The following is a 17829-nucleotide window of genomic DNA, read 5'->3' on the forward strand; positions in this document are numbered from 1 at the left end:
ATGTGTTACATCCACCGTCCAGCCCATGGATGGTGGGTCCCACCTTGATATGTTATATATCCACACCGTCCAAGCATAGGACGGTGTGACCTGCCATGATACATGTGTTTTATATCCATCCACATTGTCCAGTGGTGGGGGACCACCTAGACATGTATTTTGTATTCACACCGACCATTCACGTGGGTCCATCATGTTATATGTGTTTCATCAACGCCGTCCACCTATTTTACATTCACACCATCCATCTAACGGTGTGACCCACCTCTAATGTATGTATAGCCTCACTACCCATTTATTTTGGCTGGGACATGGAGCCCAGATGATGTATATCCACCATCCATTTGCTGGACGGGTAGGGCCCACCTTGTAATGTGCTGTACATTCACACTGACTAGGGCAGTGGCCCACCCTGATGAATGCGTTGTACATCTAGGCTGCCCATCCATTTTTCCTAGATTATGGGCTGCCCATTGGCCCATTTTGTGGTGTATTAGGCCCACCTAGATGTATGTATTTTGTATCCTCACCGTCCATCCTTGGGGCCCGCTGTGATATACGTGTTTTATCAGCGTTGTCCAGCCTATGGACCCCACATTATGGAGTATTTATGGCCCATTTGGCGAGGCTCATTGTGGTGTATTTTGTGGCCCATTTTGGCGAGGCCCATTATGGTGTACTTTTGGCCCATTTGGTGAGGCCTATTGTGATGTAATTGTGGCCCATTTGGCGCGGCCCAATGTGATGTATTTGTGGCCCATTTGATGAGGCCCAATGAGATGCATTTGTGGCCCATTTGGAATGTGCAAGGCCCACCTTAATGTGATGTATTTATGGCCCATTTGATGAGGCCCGATGTTATGTATGTAGCCCATGCGATGCAGCCCATGCGATGTATATGAGGCCTATGTGGTGAGGCCCATTGTGATGTATACAAGGCCTATTGTGATGTATGAGACCCTTGTGTGAGGCCCATTATGATTATATGTGGCTTGTTGTGATTGTATGAGACCCATTGAGATTGTATGTGGCCCGTTGTGATTCTATGGGGCCCGTTGTGATTGTATGGGGCCCTTTCCTCATTGTAAGTTAGATTCTATAGTGGATCGTACTCTAGGTGCAACGGTGGTTAAATGTCCACGTTGCAAACCTCCCTAGAGCCCATTATCAAGCCCATTTCCATCTTCCCTTACTGGGCTATCCCAAAACGTTGGGCCCACCTTGATGTTAGTGATACCCATTGGGTTACCCAAACCGTTGGCCTCCCATTGATGATGGTGCCTTACACCATGCCTTGGAGAATTACCCACACCTTGGAGCCCACCTTATGTATATATTGGGCCCATAGGGAAGTTCAGTTTAGTGCACAATAGAGAGGGTAAGGAAGCTCACTTATTGTACTTAGACTCGGCTTTACCCTCAGTGGGAGATATTGTGATGCTCCATCACTGTTGCACATATGGGAAGGCACATGTGAGCGGACACTGATGTGGGCGGGGCCTAGGAGCTTGGGCGAGCTACCAATGATTGGCAGGTTACTGTACTGGCAGGCTGCTGTGAACACAGTGAAGGTAGAATTTTATCCCACATTGGAAGCATTGTTCGATGTTGTGGTGGCTATAAGTTGAATTCCTTCCTTAATTGTCGTGACGCATGTTAAATTAGTGAGCTTTGGCAAAGCAGTCTATATCACCCCTTGCTATAGACGGAAGGATATGTAGTATTAGGTTTGGTGTATCCTCTGTTTAGAACTTATCTTGATATCTGGACTAGATCTGTTGTCCTTCTGTGGACTCCATCATTCGTATACATGTTGTGAGGGATGATTGATTAAAGCATATGTCATTGGGCAGAGATGTTTATGGGACTCCTTGTTAGACGGAGTTGCCCCCACATGATCACGCGATACACACTGGTTTGATGCATGACCTAGAGACGGCTGACGGTATTCGTGGACTCGTCAGGATTTGCATATTGCATTGCATTCTTAGTATCTGATATTTGGCTTACTATGTTTCTGCATTGCATAATTGATCTACATTACTTCCTCAGTATATGGTATTGGTTTATTATGTTTTTGCATTGCATAGCTTGGATAAGGCTGATGGTATTTATGGACTTACCAGTATATTTCCGTATTACTCTGATATTGCATACTTGACACTTACCTTGCACACACACTTACACCACCTTCTAAGCTTTTTATAAGCTTATGCACATAGATGCCTGCAGGTGGCGTTCGGTCGCAGCAGTGTTGAGCTTGGAGCATGCAGCTGTCTTCTGGAGCTTTGATTTTTGATATATGTATTTCCCTTTCAGCACCGTATTCAACTATTTATATTAATGGATATGTGATGATGATGTTGTCTTTGTGATTTGGGTAAACTTGTGGTTATGCTTCTTACAAGATAAATGTACGTTGGAAAATCCTCATTGTAGGATCCCAGGATCAGAATTAGGCGTATGGGCGCTGAAAGCCGAGAATGGGGTACTACGGAGGCTGTCGGCACTGGATTCGGCAATCGAAAATTTTGTGAGTCCGGTTTCCGAGTTTAGGGGATGACAGTAAGGCCACGTGCCAACATGTCATCGACCGAAAATTGAAAAGACGTTGTGCTAGCGTACACGTCCTCGAGCATGCCTTCACGATCATTACGGATTACCCTTAATCCTCGCACCAACCGCCTCTCTCTCTTCCACCATAATGATGGATGGGTTCAACCTCTCAATTTCCCGACCTCCTCCGTGCGAGGCACCACACAAGCATCATTCCACATCAACTTACTTCTTGAGCTCCTAGAGAGAGCTCGTTAGTAGGGGGCTATTGTTATGAGTAAAAATGGACTAACTAAGACAACCGGAATGAGTAAGAATACAACACAAGCAAGGGAGGTTAGATAAGAGTTCGACCCCAACAATAGAGCATGACCTCCACGAGCATCTAAAGCACTAGCCCCTAGCAGTCACTTTGGCTCTGATTAACATCCTACTATTAAGGTCGACGAACGACCATAAGTATCGACCCGACCTGCCTCGAAGAGAGGCCCTGACTACGATCGATAGTTCGGCCCGGTCTGTAAGACCTCGGCTAATCCGACTTGGAGGTCGGCCTCATCCACTTATTTTGATCTCCTTGGAAGCAGACCATTGTGAGATCTCCTTTGAATATGTAGATGGTCATCCCCCTGAGATTTTGTGAAGATCTTCGCCGAGAATATGCCTTGGGCTTTAGAAACGATTCCCTCTATGTTACACTACAGAATGGTAGATTCACTACCATACATGTGACTAGCACGAGGAGACTATAAATAAGAGACTTATCTAAGGTGAAAGGTATACACAAAATACACCCCATTAACCTACGTTCAACTGGATCCTGTTGGCCTGCATTAACTTTGGGCATACTATATCCGGTCCCCCATGGCTCTCCTTTTTCAGGTTGATAAGCGGTCTCCAATGAGGACGTAGAAAATTTCAGCATTAACAACATCTATTTTGAAAACTTTCTTCTCCTTACAAAATTGTATTTTTCATCCAACTCACTCGGAAACGGATTCGCTACTCCCCTTGACACCAGCCCGTTGCCTATGGTTGGTGCTATGTGGGCCCCACAATAATGTATGCATTTCATCCATTCCTTTAATCCATTTTTAAAGATTATTTTAGGCTATATCCCAAAAATGAGAGGGATATAAACCTCAGGTGAACCACACCACAGGAAAACAATAGTGATTGGATATCCATCATTTAAATCCTCTTAAGACCCCCTGTACTGTTTATTTGAAATCCAATCTATTGATTAGGTCATAAAGACCCAAATGAAGGGAAAAAACAAATATCAGCTTCATCCAATACTTTTATGGCCCCTAAAAAGTTTTTAATGGTTGACGCTCATTCAACACTGTTTCCTGTAATGTGGTCCACTTGAGGTTGGGATATACCTAATTTTTTTAAGACCATAAAATGATATAGAAAAATAGATAGACGGCATGGATGATACACAGACATCATGGTGGGGCCCAAATAGGCAGGGGGAGTAGCCAATCCGTTTTCAACTCAGGATGGATAAAAGGAAAAAAATTCACTTGATCCAAAACTTCACTGCCCTTCGTAAGTAAGATAATCCAAATCTTCGGATTCATGATCTAAAACGATGAAACATCACGGTGGGCCCACATTGTACCGAATTACTTAGTACGCAGTGTAGCCCACCTCAATTTTGAACATGGATGATTTGCTTCAGAGTCGAGGATCGAACCTGATGGACGGAATAGATCACAGACAACTTGTGGGCCCCACAGGTTATTGTAAGGCTGTCCTTCTCTTCCGGAGGGAAATCAATCCGACGTGGAGGTGGGGTAGCGGACAGGATGGGAGAGAAAAAAGCCGTGTCGGGTGCAGTAAGACTGCTGTTACGGAAAGACGATATGCAAACTCCCTCTCCTCCTTTTTCTTTTCGTCTCCTGCAGAGAGAGAGAGAGAGAGAGAGAGAGAGAGGGAACTTTTTCCTTCTTCAAGCATCTGCTGCTGTAGAAATGGTAGCTGTAGATCTCAGGCGGCCATGAGAACGGCCGCAACCAGATCAGAAATGGACGGACGAAATCCCTAGATCACTTCATTGTCATTGTCGTTGCATTCTTCTTTTTCTCTCTCTCCGATGGACGGTGCATCTTCCGACGAGGCGTTGGATCAGCAGAGCGAGCGGTTCGGGAGCTACAGCTTGAGTGCGGATGTGAGCGAGTCTGAGAGCTGCAGCAGCTTCTCCGGTCGCCGATACGACGCGGACGCCACCTCCACCTCCCCTTCCTCCTTCCTCCTGCCCGTCCGTACGGTCACCGGGAGCTCCGGTTTCCGGGCGCGGGCGCCGCTGACAGCTGTCGGTGGGAGGGATGTGGTGGTGTGGGAAAGAAAGGCGGAGGAACGCGAGGCCGATTTCTCAGGTTCGTGTTATTATTGATTTTATTCTCCAACTAGGAATTTTAGCGTCATATTAGGGGGGAAGATCTAAATTGTGTCGTTAGGCTTGATTTCTGGTGTTGAGTCAAGAACTTTTCACTGGCAACGGTCTCCGCCAGCGCATTTTAGCAAATGGCTCCAATTTATCGGGTCTGTGCCCTTTGGCTGCGAAGTTTGCGGCGCTTTCTTCGGGTGCGTATTTTAGCACGGAATTAGGGGCAGGGTGTACGATGCGCTGGCTTGATTTCCGGCGTTGAGACAAGCAGTGTTGACTGGCAACGGTTTCCATCGGCGCATTTTAGCAAATGGCTTCATTTCTCGTGTTTGTGCCCTTTGGGCGCGAAGTTTGCAGGGGTTTCATCTTCCGGTGCGAATTTTAGAACGGAATTAGGGGTAGGGTGTAAGATGCGCTGGCTTGATTTCCGGCGTTGAGTCAAGCAGTGTTGACTGGTAACGGTCTTCTCCGGCGCATTTTAGCTCCATTTCTTGGGTTTTTGCCTTCTGGCCGTAAAACTTTGCAGGCGCTTCATCTTATGCGTATTTTTAGCATAGCATTACGGGCGGGGTCTAAGATGCGCTGGTAGCTCCCGTTCTGGTGGTCTCCACCGGCGGCTCACTGTAGCAATTGCCTTTTCTGCTTGTTTTATTTTTTTCCTTTTTAGTGAAATTTCTTCTTCTGTTGAGCTTCCTAGTATTAAATCTAGGGCAAATCGAACCGTCTAGATTGGTCGCTCGGTTCTTGATTGGTAGTGATCTCTGTGGCTTAAGTTAGCGAGTAGCATTTTATCTTTTGTTTATTTATTGTTTTCCTGTGGTTGCAGAAGTCGAGATGATGAAGGAAAGATTCGCCAAGCTTCTGCTGGGCGAAGACATGTCCGGCAGTGGGAAGGGAGTCTGCACTGCCCTCGCTATCTCGAACGCTATTACGAATCTCTCCGGTATATATTTTTTGAGAAATGCTGATGAGTTCTTGGGAGAAGAGGATTGAAGGGGCGGTTCCATCTGGGCTGTTTGTCAGGAGACGCCACTGTGGATGTGCCTTGGTGCGAAAACCAGGCCAGTTCGCCTGTCAGGTGGGCCACAAATTATGCTGGATATAGATGGTTGGCCGCATTTTTTTAACCATCCATCTTTCCCATACAAACATGGCCCACCTGATAACTGGACTTGATTTCTGGGACCATGGCATTTTTTGGTGTTCTCTGCCTGATGGGTGGCCAGAATCCGTATATTGTGAATTGCCTCTTCGATCCCTCTTGCGATTTGCCTAAGCATTTCTCTGTTCTTTAATCTTCTTATTATTATTTTTTTAATCTTATTGGCAATTATTTAATTATTCTTTTGGAAAAATTGCAGCTACTGTATTTGGGGAGCTATGGAGACTGGAGCCGTTGGCACCCCAGAAGAAGACGATGTGGCATCGTGAGATGGACTGGCTCTTATGCGTGAGCGATTCCATTGTCGAGCTAATCCCTTCCTTGCAAGACTTCCCTGGTGGTGGGACCTTTGAAGTCATGGTGACACGTCCCCGGTCAGACCTTTATGTAAACCTTCCTGCCCTAAAGAAGCTTGATGCCATGCTCATTGGCATGCTTGACACCTTCCAGGACACAGAATTCTGGTATGTTGATCGAGGGGTAATTGTGGCAGATGCTGACGAGCTCAGCCCTTATCCTTCCTCGTCATCATCCGGGAGGCCTTCTATCAGACAAGAAGAGAAGTGGTGGCTTCCATGCCCAAGAGTGCCACCAAACGGGCTGTCGGAAGATGCAAGGAAGAGATTGCAGCAGTGCAGGGACTGCGTGAATCAGATCCTTAAAGCTGCCATGGCTATCAATAGCAGCGTGCTGGCTGAGATGGAGATCCCAGATGTCTACTTCGAGAGCTTGCCAAAGGTGCAAATGACCTGCTCTGATGTCAAGTATTTCTTTGTATTATGTATTCAATTGAGGACTATATATCTGAATAGCTGGGATATTATTGTCAACCCTCATATTACTATGTTTGGATGGTTTTATGTTTTGATGCAAATGTGACCAACAATATTGAAAGTTGAACATCTTTATCAATGGGATGTCGCATTATAGTTGATTTTGATAACCAGATGTATTTAACCATGACAATCTTGTGATATAACCTTTAGGAACAGGGAATTAGCTTTGACACAGGATGTATGAGGACTTTATTTGTAATTTATGATGATATGTCCGGTAAATACTATCCTACATTTTAGCTGATGGCAAGGGTTTTCTTTTTTTGCTATTTCTTTAGAGAAATCATGAAACTTGTGCTTTCATGTGTGGAATTTTGACTCTGAAGTCGCTGATTGAGCTCCAAGATATCCCACAACAGTAATGGCTGCCGTAATGGCCACCGCTGTTACCATTACAATGCAGGCCCTAATGGCCGCTACAGCCGTTATGACCCTATAACATATAACGGTTACCACCGTTACCGCTACGTAACTGTTTTGGAATACCATGTTTTTATTGTTATTATTATTTTTTTAATACACCCCCACATGCACACACCCACCCACCCACCCACCCTACATGGGCATTCGATCCCATGATCTCAGTGTTGAAACAAAGTATATCTATCACTAAGCCATGGAGCCGGACCCTGTTTTGGAATACCATGTTGAGCTCTCTTTAGGTTGATTGATAAAACTCCTAGGTATTTCTTAGATAGTGCAAAGGATTGATGAAATTGTTCCCAGGATAACGAAGAAAGTCATTTTTTATCCAAACTTGCACTGGCTATTGTCATCTCATAATGCCCTGATTAACCCATAGTAACAATTGCTAGAGAAATCATCCGTAGGATAACGATGAAAGCTGTTGATGATCTAGACTTGCATTGTCTGTTGTTAGACCATCATGCCCCAATTAACCTATGGTAACAATTTCTAGAAAAAAAAAATGGGGACGAGGGCAGATACAAAGAACAATTTATAACTAAAGTGGGGACGAGAACAGGTTTTAGAAGTACAAACCATAGCCTTAGGCAGCCAGGCTATTATTTTACCTTCAACGATGCTGGGGAGTTGAGGATTGCAGGGGAGGGGCATGTGATCAAGGTTACTTGGGACAGGGTCGCTCCAGTGCATGATATGGAAATGGGCCAATACATTGTATGCTAGGGGTGGGATCATGTGTGTCACTTTAGTACCACACACTAAGTATATGCAATATACTTGTATATGCGAATCGATAATGCAATTTATATATGAAATAATGAATGTTATTATTATACCACATGCATGGTATTATATTATATGCATGCTTTTGCATGTGTGTCACTTTAGTACCACACACTAAATATATGCAATATACTTGTGTCTGCGAATTGATAATGCAATTTGTATATGCAATAATGAATGTTATTATTATACCACATGCATGTTATTCTATCATATGCATGCTTTTACATATCAAAATATAAATAATGAATGTTATAAATAATGAATGTTATTATTATGGATCTCTGTCTCTCTCTATAACACTCCTTCCTAACAAACCCCAACGATGATACCTAGTTGACTATTCTCCCTTTGTCAGCTTCGAGGCTCGACCATCTTGCTGCTTACTCTTGCTTGAGCCACAACAACCATGCCTCTATACTAGGTGTTGTGATAGATGGTCTCCTGCACCTCCTGTTTCTGAGCCCGACCCCTAGCTTCCTTTGGCGACCAAACTCTAGAGAGGGCTTTGTAACTCAACCTTGCGAAATCCCTTCTAACCAATCTCCCTCTTGAACTCTCCCTCGAGAATCTTCAGAATTGCTCTCTCAAATGATTGATCGAGCGCTTCGAGTGCTCTCTCATGGATGAGTCTATTGGGTCGGCTGGGGGGGATATTGGTGGTTTGGGATTCCAATATCTGGGCCAAGGAGGCTTGGTGGGCAAGGTCCTCTTCAGTGTCAGTGGTTCTTAGGGATCTTGTGTTTGGGTTCCAGTGGTGCTTCATGGTAGTATATGGGCTGAACCAAGCTGCAAGGAGGCAAGACTTCTAGGAGCTCGATTAAGTATGCGACAAGTTCGTTTTCCCTTGGTTTATAGGAGGTGATTTCAACGTAACAAGATTTACTTTTGAGAAGTCCAACAGGGGCAAGATTTCGCCCAGTATGAAGTTCTTGTCATGGGTTGATACTTGATAGGCACAGGTTGGTGGATTTCCAATGGTGGATGGCGAGTATTCTTGGAAAAATAGCTGAGATAAGCCATTATGTCTAGGTTAGACAAATTCTTGTTGTCAGTGGAGTGGGTGGAGAAATTCCCATTGGTCTTTGTGAGGGTTGTCAAAACCTATTTCAGACTATTGCCCCATTTTGCTAGAGACACAGGTGGAGTTGGGGGGGCCAAAGCCGTTTCGGTTTGAGCTATCATGGCTAGAGGTGGAGGGGTTTGTTGACCTAATTAAAGAATGGTGGAATTCCTTCACTGTTGAGGGTTATGCTAGATTTTGGCTAAGTCAGAAGCCGAAGCTTCTTAAAAGAAAAATCATTTCTTGGAAGAGGGAGTTTTTTATTTTATTTTTTTAAAGGTAACATTGTTGCGACAGTGACTTTTCTGAAGATCACATGATTGTTCAGGGCATACCTTCCCAAGCAAAAACTGTGTTGCCTGAATGAAATCAAGTGATCCATGTTATAGGGTTTAAAATGAAATCTATTCAATATCTTAAGAAACCATTCTAAAATACTTACGTTATAGAGATCTTTCATTAGTGTCCTGTATCTGTCGGAATGAATTGCATTTTTCTTGTTATCACTGCTTTACATTGTGGCGATCATTGGGATCACCCACATCCTTCAATTTGACGACTGTCTTGTCGACAATTCTTGAGGCATTGTGTCATGGCATCGTTTTAATATGTCAAAACCTTCTAGGTGCAGATATCGGTTGTCAATTGTAAATTTTGGTTGCATTGAGATAAATGATCCTAGCAACTTCAAGAAGTTGGTTTCGTGGTACATCAATATGATGAAATTATCTCTCTAAAAAAATATGATTAAATTGTATATTGTTAACTGATTTTAACTACACAGCAAGTGGCTTGCCATGTTGTGCAGCTGTACTTATGCAACTAGTTCCATCAGCCAACTCAATTGTTCTCCAGAATTTCTCAAGTGCCGTGATAAATTTTTGAAGTATTAAGGTGCTTGCCTGGTCTCTATATCTTATGTTTCCATCATTATTGGGAGCATCTCTAGGTTATTTGGGTTCTCACATTAAGTTTCAGGCTTTTTTCCTTTATTTGCCTGCATTAGGTTGGGGCTGTTGGGGGAAATCAGGATCATTTACTTCTTAGATGAATCCACTAACCAATCTTTCTTGATTTGGCTTACATTAGGTTGGGGCCATTGGAGGAAATTCGGCTTCTTGTATTTGACCTCTTGGTTCCTCTCATTACAGATTAGAAAAAAAAAAAAGAAAAGAAAAGAAAATAGGCCTCAATGTTTGACCTACCTAGCATAAATCTGAAATGATTTTCTGATACGTTTGTCGCATATCTTAATCTTTGCTCAATCACTCCTGCAGTTTCTTAGTATGACAATAAGTTTAATTTGATGATAATTAGTACAGCTCAGTGTATCTCCTTTATGCATGTTAATGGATACGGCGGTGCTTTTTCTCCATTTGTTTGACATTTTCTTCATTTTTACAGTCATGTTGAACTACTCAGTAACCAAAATAAGCCAATATCTTCCCCATAATTTCAAACCTTTAATTGGCACCATTTGATCCTAGGGCCATTTTTGTCCCTCATCTTTCTCAAAGCTTCTTTCGCTTCTATCACTAAGCTTGACTAATTTAAAAAAAAGAAGCTTCTTTTACTTCATATTTCCTAATCCCACTAGAATATCTATGAACCTGAGTTTCATTTGACTTTATGCTTCCTTCTATCCCTAAACTCTCAATGTGGTGTCATAACAAGTTGTGGAAATAACTTCTCCACCTTTCATTGATCTCCTCCTTAACTACTCTATGGTGACTGCACTTAATGCATCTCTAACGTGATATTGGTAGCTACACTTCTTCTTCTTCGTTCTTTTTTTTATTTTTTTATTTTAGGTACACTATTAAGGTTTATAAGGTAAGACAACGAAGGATCGAACCCTGGACCGCACACACACACACTACACTCTCTACCAGGCCTTCTAATGAGCTGGAGACTGCTACACTTCATATCCCTATTTTTCCTAGTTAAAATACATCTTTCTTACATTCTCTTGTTACCAATCTGTTTTATAGATCATCATATAACTTAAGTTTAGCCTCAAGTACTACCTTTTCAGAGTTGGCATTTCTATATTGTAATTTGTTGCTCATATCCCTTTCCAAGCCTTGTAACATGGTCGTTTCTTGCTCGTAGCACCTTTTGGACATCATCATTCCATCACCAAGTTCTGTATAAGAGTGGCTTGCCCCTCTAGATACTCCTAATACTTTTTCTCCACTGTCTTATTGAACTTAGCCATCTCATTCCACATAACTTTTATTTTATTTTTCTTACTATTCAATTTTCCTTCTTTTATCAATTTATTCCTAAATAATGTTGCTTTCTCTCCTTTTAAATTCAACTACATTGTTCTTGGACCCTTATTAGTTTCACTCTCTCTTCCATCTCTTGATATAAATATCCATAGCCATTAGATTATGATGTGTGGTTAAACACCCTCTTGGTATAACCTCGTAGTTTACATATTGACTGTTTTGTCTTCCTCAGTAGAAAGAAGAAGTCTTATCTGGTTCGAATAACTTTTTAAGGGTCGTAAATGTTCATCTCACTTTTGAAAGCCATTCAACACTTGTTGGATTTTCTTTTGTTATGAAGTTTATGGTTATTTAAATTTATATTGCTAGAGCTGTACAATAGATCTGGACACATTCCCACTTGTTTAAATTTAACATGAAAATATTGGATGTTATTCATGCCGTCACGGACTTGCTTCATTATGAATGTATGGAAAAGCTCCACTCTCCCTTGAAGCCCATTAAATTTCTGAGCCTCCTGCTGCCACTAGTTGAGGGAATTCAAACTGGCCCACTTTGTTGCACAGATATTTTTAGACACCACTAGAAGCTGCAAGACATAACCGACCATGCTTTTTATGATTACATCTAACAAGAATGCCTGTTGGTGTCCTGAATTTCAAAAAATGCCGAAACACTCTTTAAGAGATTTGTGCATGTGAGTGTTAAAAGTAAAGCAAGCTGATCCAGGTCCAAATCGAGTCAGAAAAGCCTAGCTGCAGTCATGCAAGAAAAATGGTAATGACCCTTCAAATGACATGAATTCATTTTGGAGCCTATTCAAGGCCCCCTTTTTCTTTTTCTTTTTTTTTTAAATATGGATTCCGTTTATACCCTTCCCTGTTGTTTTTCTCTCTTCCGAAATCGCTGAGACAAGGCTATGATGATGATCATAATGATCTGTCTCTTCATTTCATTTTGTATCCTTTACCTTGTCCAAAATTATAGATTTCCCTCCTGGGATGATGCTTGTGATGGTTCTCTCATTTTAGTGACAATGAAAATTTCATTTCAATTATTTAAACTATACTACTGTTTATGGATAGCAAAGTACCTTGATCAGATGGATCCAGTGCAGCATTGGCTTGTGACTCTCAAAACATGTCTGATCTTTAAAACGTTTACTACATGCCAGTTCATGTATGTCTTGTTAAATTTCCTCTGGGTATACTTCTGCCATTTAGGTCCTGTTTGGATGCACTGAAAAAGTTTTGGAAAAGTTTCATTTCTTCGAAATATTTTTTGATGAAATATGAGAAATGGAAATGGAAAAAAGGATGCTTGGGATTTCCACTTTCCCATGACAAGTGATGCATCATGACATCATTTCCATTTTAAACATCTGGGGAGATCTCATAGAAAACGTAAGTCAGTGGAAAATTTGTTGGCCATGCTTTGTTCCTATTCACTCTCTCTCATGGAAATGATAAATGTGTTTCTTCAAAAAAGGGACATTTCCTCTTGACTCTCAAATGCAAGAAATACTCCCTCCCTCTCTCTCTCTCTCTATCTCTCTCTCTCTCTTATGGAAATGATAACTAAATGCATGGCTTTAAAAAAAAAAATGATTACTAAATGCATTTCTGCAGAAAAGGGACTTCCTCCGACTCACAAATGCAAGAAATGGGGTGTTCCCATGGAAAATGCATTTCTGCAAGAACTTCTCAGTGCATCCAAGTGTGCCCTCCTGGAACTTTTCTCTAGGAGGTCTACACTCAAAATGGAGATCTATTACGGAAAAACAATACTATTCTTAAACTTCAAGACTACTTTCCTGTTTTGTTTTTGTTTCATTCTTTTTTCTTTTCTTTTCTTTTCTTTTGGGTTAAATGGTAGTGCTGAATTTTACTAACGCGAGAAGAAAGTACAGAGGATAGAAACCTTGGGGAAGGATGGCGAGAGGCATCTAAAGGCCCCAAACCCAGAAAGTTACAACACATTAACCCAGACACCCAACAAATCTTCACCTCTAAATTTTGCAAAAAGTGAAAGGATGGTGAGAGGCCATCTCAATGCCCCAAACATAGAAAGTACAACACATGACCCGACAAATCTTCCCTTTTGAAATTTGCAAAAAGGCTGAGCCCCACCACCCATGAGATGACTCTTTAAATCTTCACCTCTAAATTTTGCAAAAAAGTGAAAGGATGGTGAGAGGCCATCTCAATTCCCCAAACCTAGAAAGTAACAAACATGTGACCCAACAAATCTTTCCTTTTGAAATTTGCAAAAAGGCTGAGCCCCACCACCCAAGAGATGACTCTTGAACTCCATGGAACTCTTCCTCTTTGTTTGTTTCCATTTCAATTTCATGCTTGATAAAATGCACATTGCTTTCATACTGATGCTGCTACCAACTTGGGTGAAGAAGTTCTGCACATCAAAGCATCAGATAGTAAACATTATAAATTGTGAGATTTTACAAGTATCCATTTTCATTACAAAAATATACTCAGCTCAAATTGGACCTGAGTATTTAATTGAATTGCATATTGCTAACCATATCACTTTGTTTCACTACTCAATCTATGAAAATCCTGGTAATTTAATTGATGATTATGCATGTACCTAAAAAAGGAAATTATTTAATAGTTTGGCAGGGTGTGATCATTGATACGCAAGCACTTGGAAATTGTACATGTGGCATACATTAATTCTAACTAAACTGTCCAAATTGTGGGAACCAATGTAGAAGATAGGTCATCATCCAAAAGCCAGATTGATGGAACAATTCCAACTTCTGGTTAATGGCACTTATTTGTCGATTCAGACCATTGACTATTTTTCAGTTCGACCATCCATTAAATGTCCACCATTCGGCCAGTTAGGAAATCAAATCAGTGTATTTTTTGGTTTAAGAGCCATCTAAAATCCCACCCACTATTTGGACAATTTAATTAAAGCTACTATGTGCTACATGCGCAATTTCTTAGTACCTGCATATCAACCATTATAGTATGCCAGAGTATCAAATTTTTTCTTAACAAAACCACAATTGCATTTGATGGTTGTTAACAATGTGGAATGCAAGTAATAAACTTGTTTCTTAAACTAAGCCACTGTTATTCTTGGTCTTACTGATGAGCATGCATGGCTTCTATTACTGCAGAGCGGAAAATCTTGTTTGGGTGATATCATCTACCGTTACATAACATCTGACCAGTTTTCACCGGAATGCCTCCTTGATTGCTTAGACCTGTCATCCGAGCACCAAACTCTGGAAATAGCAAATAGGATCGAGGCTGCCATACATGTCTGGAACCTCAAGGACCAAAAGAAATTTCATCAGATGAAAGTACGGAAGCCATCATGGAGTGGGAAGGTGAAAGGTCTCGTCGCTGATTCTGAGAGGAGCCATCTTCTAGCCCAACGGGCTGAGAGCCTCCTACACAGCTTGAGGCTTCGGTACCCTGGCCTCCCACAGACTGTTTTGGACATGAACAAGATTCAATACAACAAGGTCTTTACTCACTGTCCTTTTCATTTGTATTTTCTTCACACATGCCTTCCGTTATGAGGATATTGTGTCCTGATGCATCAGGACGTGTGGTATCCTGATGCACCCCATCTAAACAAGTTGGGCCCATTGTTTGGTGATCAAACTGTTTATCTGATGAGCCCTGCCATTGATTGGGGCATTCCTGATTGGAAGATCCTACCAATGGATTCCTCAGCTCTTTTTCTTTTTTTTTTTGTTTCCTGGATTATTGCTGAATTGTTTTCCTAACCATCTGTTTGTGGACCACTGATCAAAGGGTTAGGAACTTCCAATCCGAGGAATTTTGGGGACGGCCCATCCTTGATAAGTCACCAAAACATGGGTTTCAGTTGTATGGACTTGATGTATTAGGACCTGATAATTTGTTGGTTTCCTTCAAATTGAAGCAAACCAGCTCCCATTTCAACAAAATTCAAAAGATAATGATCTATGCCATCGCAGGACGTAGGCCAGTCAATCCTTGAGAGCTACTCTAGGGTTACAGAGAGCTTGGCCTTCAACATAATGGCAAGGATCGACGATCTGATCTATGTGGATGATGCAACCAAGCAATGTGCAGCAGCGGAGTCGGTTTCTCTGTTTGGTAGGGGAGGATTTTCTGGTCTTCCCGTACAGAAGAAGATTTCGCCCAGCCCTTTCTCAATCCAAAACACACCTTACGCCTCACCATTTGCAACACCAACGTTGTGTTCTTCTACCCCAATGGTCAGAAGCCCCAGGAAGGACAAAACTTCCCTTGTCAAGAGCAGTCTCTGCAGGCAGCAGGATGTGAAGTCTGAAAAACTGGTATTTTCGGACGCAGAGAAGTCCTGGTCATATGCTGGGAACCTAAGTGCAAGGAGAGACTACGGAGATGCTCCTGAACGGGACTGACCTAATTTATCAATTACTGCAAGCAAATGCTGTATCCAGAGCTGGTCCTGTGATTCATAAGAGTCATGCAGTGAGTAGGAATCATGGCAGAGGCCCAGGCAGTTAGCTGTTAGGTTGCGACTAGTGCTCCTGTATAGAAATGGAAATAAACATAGTTGAAAGTTTTGTTCTTGGTTTCCCATTGCTGGACGATGAGGTAATTGCTCTCTGATTTATTGGTATGTTCTGGTTCAATGATCCTTGAAATCCAGGTACTTCAGCCCGTCTTCATAAAACCATATTTCAATCGGGTGATTTACATGAGTGGTGTTTTGAAATATGGTTCAATCCATTGATTGCAAGGGGCATAAGGAATGACCGGATTTCAATTTAAAGGCCTGTTTGGTTGCCACTTAGAAATGAGTTCCATTTCATTTTAGTTAATATCAGTTACTTGTTAGAGATAATGGTGGTTTTAAAGGGGAGTTATTTGATACTGTAGCTGTGTATGAAGTTTGATACCAGGGAACACAAATTAGACCAGCTAAACTGTGGAACCCACTTTCTAAATATCAGATTTTTTGAACGATCCTAATCTCTGATTCTTAGACTTGTTTGTGAAATAAGACCATTGGATTTTTAATTTTTTTTTTGAACTGACCAATAAATGTCCATCAGCTAAGCACGATTTTTGGTTCGTATTACATCCAAGATTGTATCTAAAATGTGGACGGTTTAATTTGAATTAATTGTATGCCAAGTCTGCAATTTCCTAGTAATTTTTAAGTGCCAGTGTATCATCCATCACACGGGAGTATTTAGTCTTTCTATAATACACAATGACGATCAAATAAAATGAAATGAACTCAGTTTTAAGTGGCAACCAAACAGGCCCTAAGCTTTGCTATCACATCTTTCTAAGTGCTTTGATCATAATCTGAAGGGATCTTTACTTGCAAGGGTGTTGCTCTCGGGCATAAGTGAGTGGGGCACGTCTGTTGTCTTCAAGACATACGATTCCTCCAGTTGTGTTTAAGCGGATTGCGTGGTGTGTTGACGGGGTGAAGATTTGAACCCCACCCTGATGAATGTGTTATATCCATGCTGTCCATCCTTACGCCCAAAATGAGGCAGATCCAAAACTCAAGTGGACCACACCACAGAAAGCGGTGGGCACAATGAGGCCTATTGTGGAAACCTTTTTATGGCCCACCGTGATGTATATTTGCCATTCAACCTGTTTATCAGGTCACACAGACCTGGATGAAGGGAAAGCATGAATATCAGCTTGATCCAAAACTTCCATGGCTTCCTGTAAGTTTTCAATTGTTGGTGTTCAATCCTCGCTACTTTCTATGGCGTGGTCCACTTGAGGTTTGGATCTGCCTCATTTTTGAGCTCATTCATTAAAATGATCTCGCAGAATGGATGAATGGTATGAATATAACACATACATCGTGGTGAGGCCCACAGAACTTTGCATCGTCAACATACCAATGAGGTCAGTGGTGTGTGGCACACCACGCAATATGATTCCCCTTATGTTACACCCGGAATCCAAAAATCAGCCCAAACGGGAATTCTGGTGAGCCACGGCCCAATAGACAATTTAACTTGCAAGTGGAAGCCAGAGCTGTACACGAGTCGAACTGAGTCGGGCTTGGCACGGCTCAGCTTGACTCGGCCAGCAGCTAACTCCAGTTCGAACTTGCTCAGCTTGGCTCGGCCAGCAGCTAACCCCAGTTCGAACTTAGCAATCGAGCTTGACTGGTCAGCTCAGCTCGGTTCGGTCAGCAGCTCGGGCCAGTTTGAGTCTTTGAGACATTTTCTCAAACACGTATGATGCATATTCAATTTCTCGTATAACACAAAACAGTAACATCACCACATGTATTTCATCAAACACTCAACAAGCAACATAAACAACAAGATATGAGAGCAATTCTATAGGGTAAAGTTTTTTTTTTTTTAGTGAGTTATTTTG

At 41.9% G+C, this 17829-nt stretch overlaps 1 protein-coding gene across 1 annotated transcript; it reads left to right on the top strand.

Moving 5' to 3' along the window:
• The first annotated feature begins 4389 nt into the window (after positions 1–4389).
• Positions 4390–16087, top strand: LOC131237108 (rop guanine nucleotide exchange factor 1-like). Its single transcript, XM_058234764.1, has 5 exons — positions 4390–4940; positions 5778–5894; positions 6313–6851; positions 14604–14954; positions 15435–16087. Exons 1-5 carry the CDS (start codon positions 4658–4660, stop codon positions 15864–15866), a joined length of 1722 nt encoding a protein of 573 aa, XP_058090747.1. The 5' UTR covers positions 4390–4657; the 3' UTR covers positions 15867–16087.
• The last annotated feature ends 1742 nt before the right edge of the window (positions 16088–17829 follow it).

The sequence above is a fragment of the Magnolia sinica genome, chromosome 2 (genome assembly GCF_029962835.1).
Source record: "Magnolia sinica isolate HGM2019 chromosome 2, MsV1, whole genome shotgun sequence".
Taxonomy (NCBI): Eukaryota; Viridiplantae; Streptophyta; class Magnoliopsida; order Magnoliales; family Magnoliaceae; genus Magnolia; species Magnolia sinica.

Coding starts and splice junctions, on each gene's coding strand:
- LOC131237108 (XM_058234764.1), top strand. CDS start 4,658: ATGGACGGTGCATCTTCCGACGAGGCGTTGGATCAGCAGAGCGAGCGG. Junction 4,941..5,777: donor ACGCGAGGCCGATTTCTCAG/GTTCGTGTTATT, acceptor CTGTGGTTGCAG/AAGTCGAGATGATGAAGGAA. Junction 14,955..15,434: donor ACAAGATTCAATACAACAAG/GTCTTTACTCAC, acceptor ATGCCATCGCAG/GACGTAGGCCAGTCAATCCT.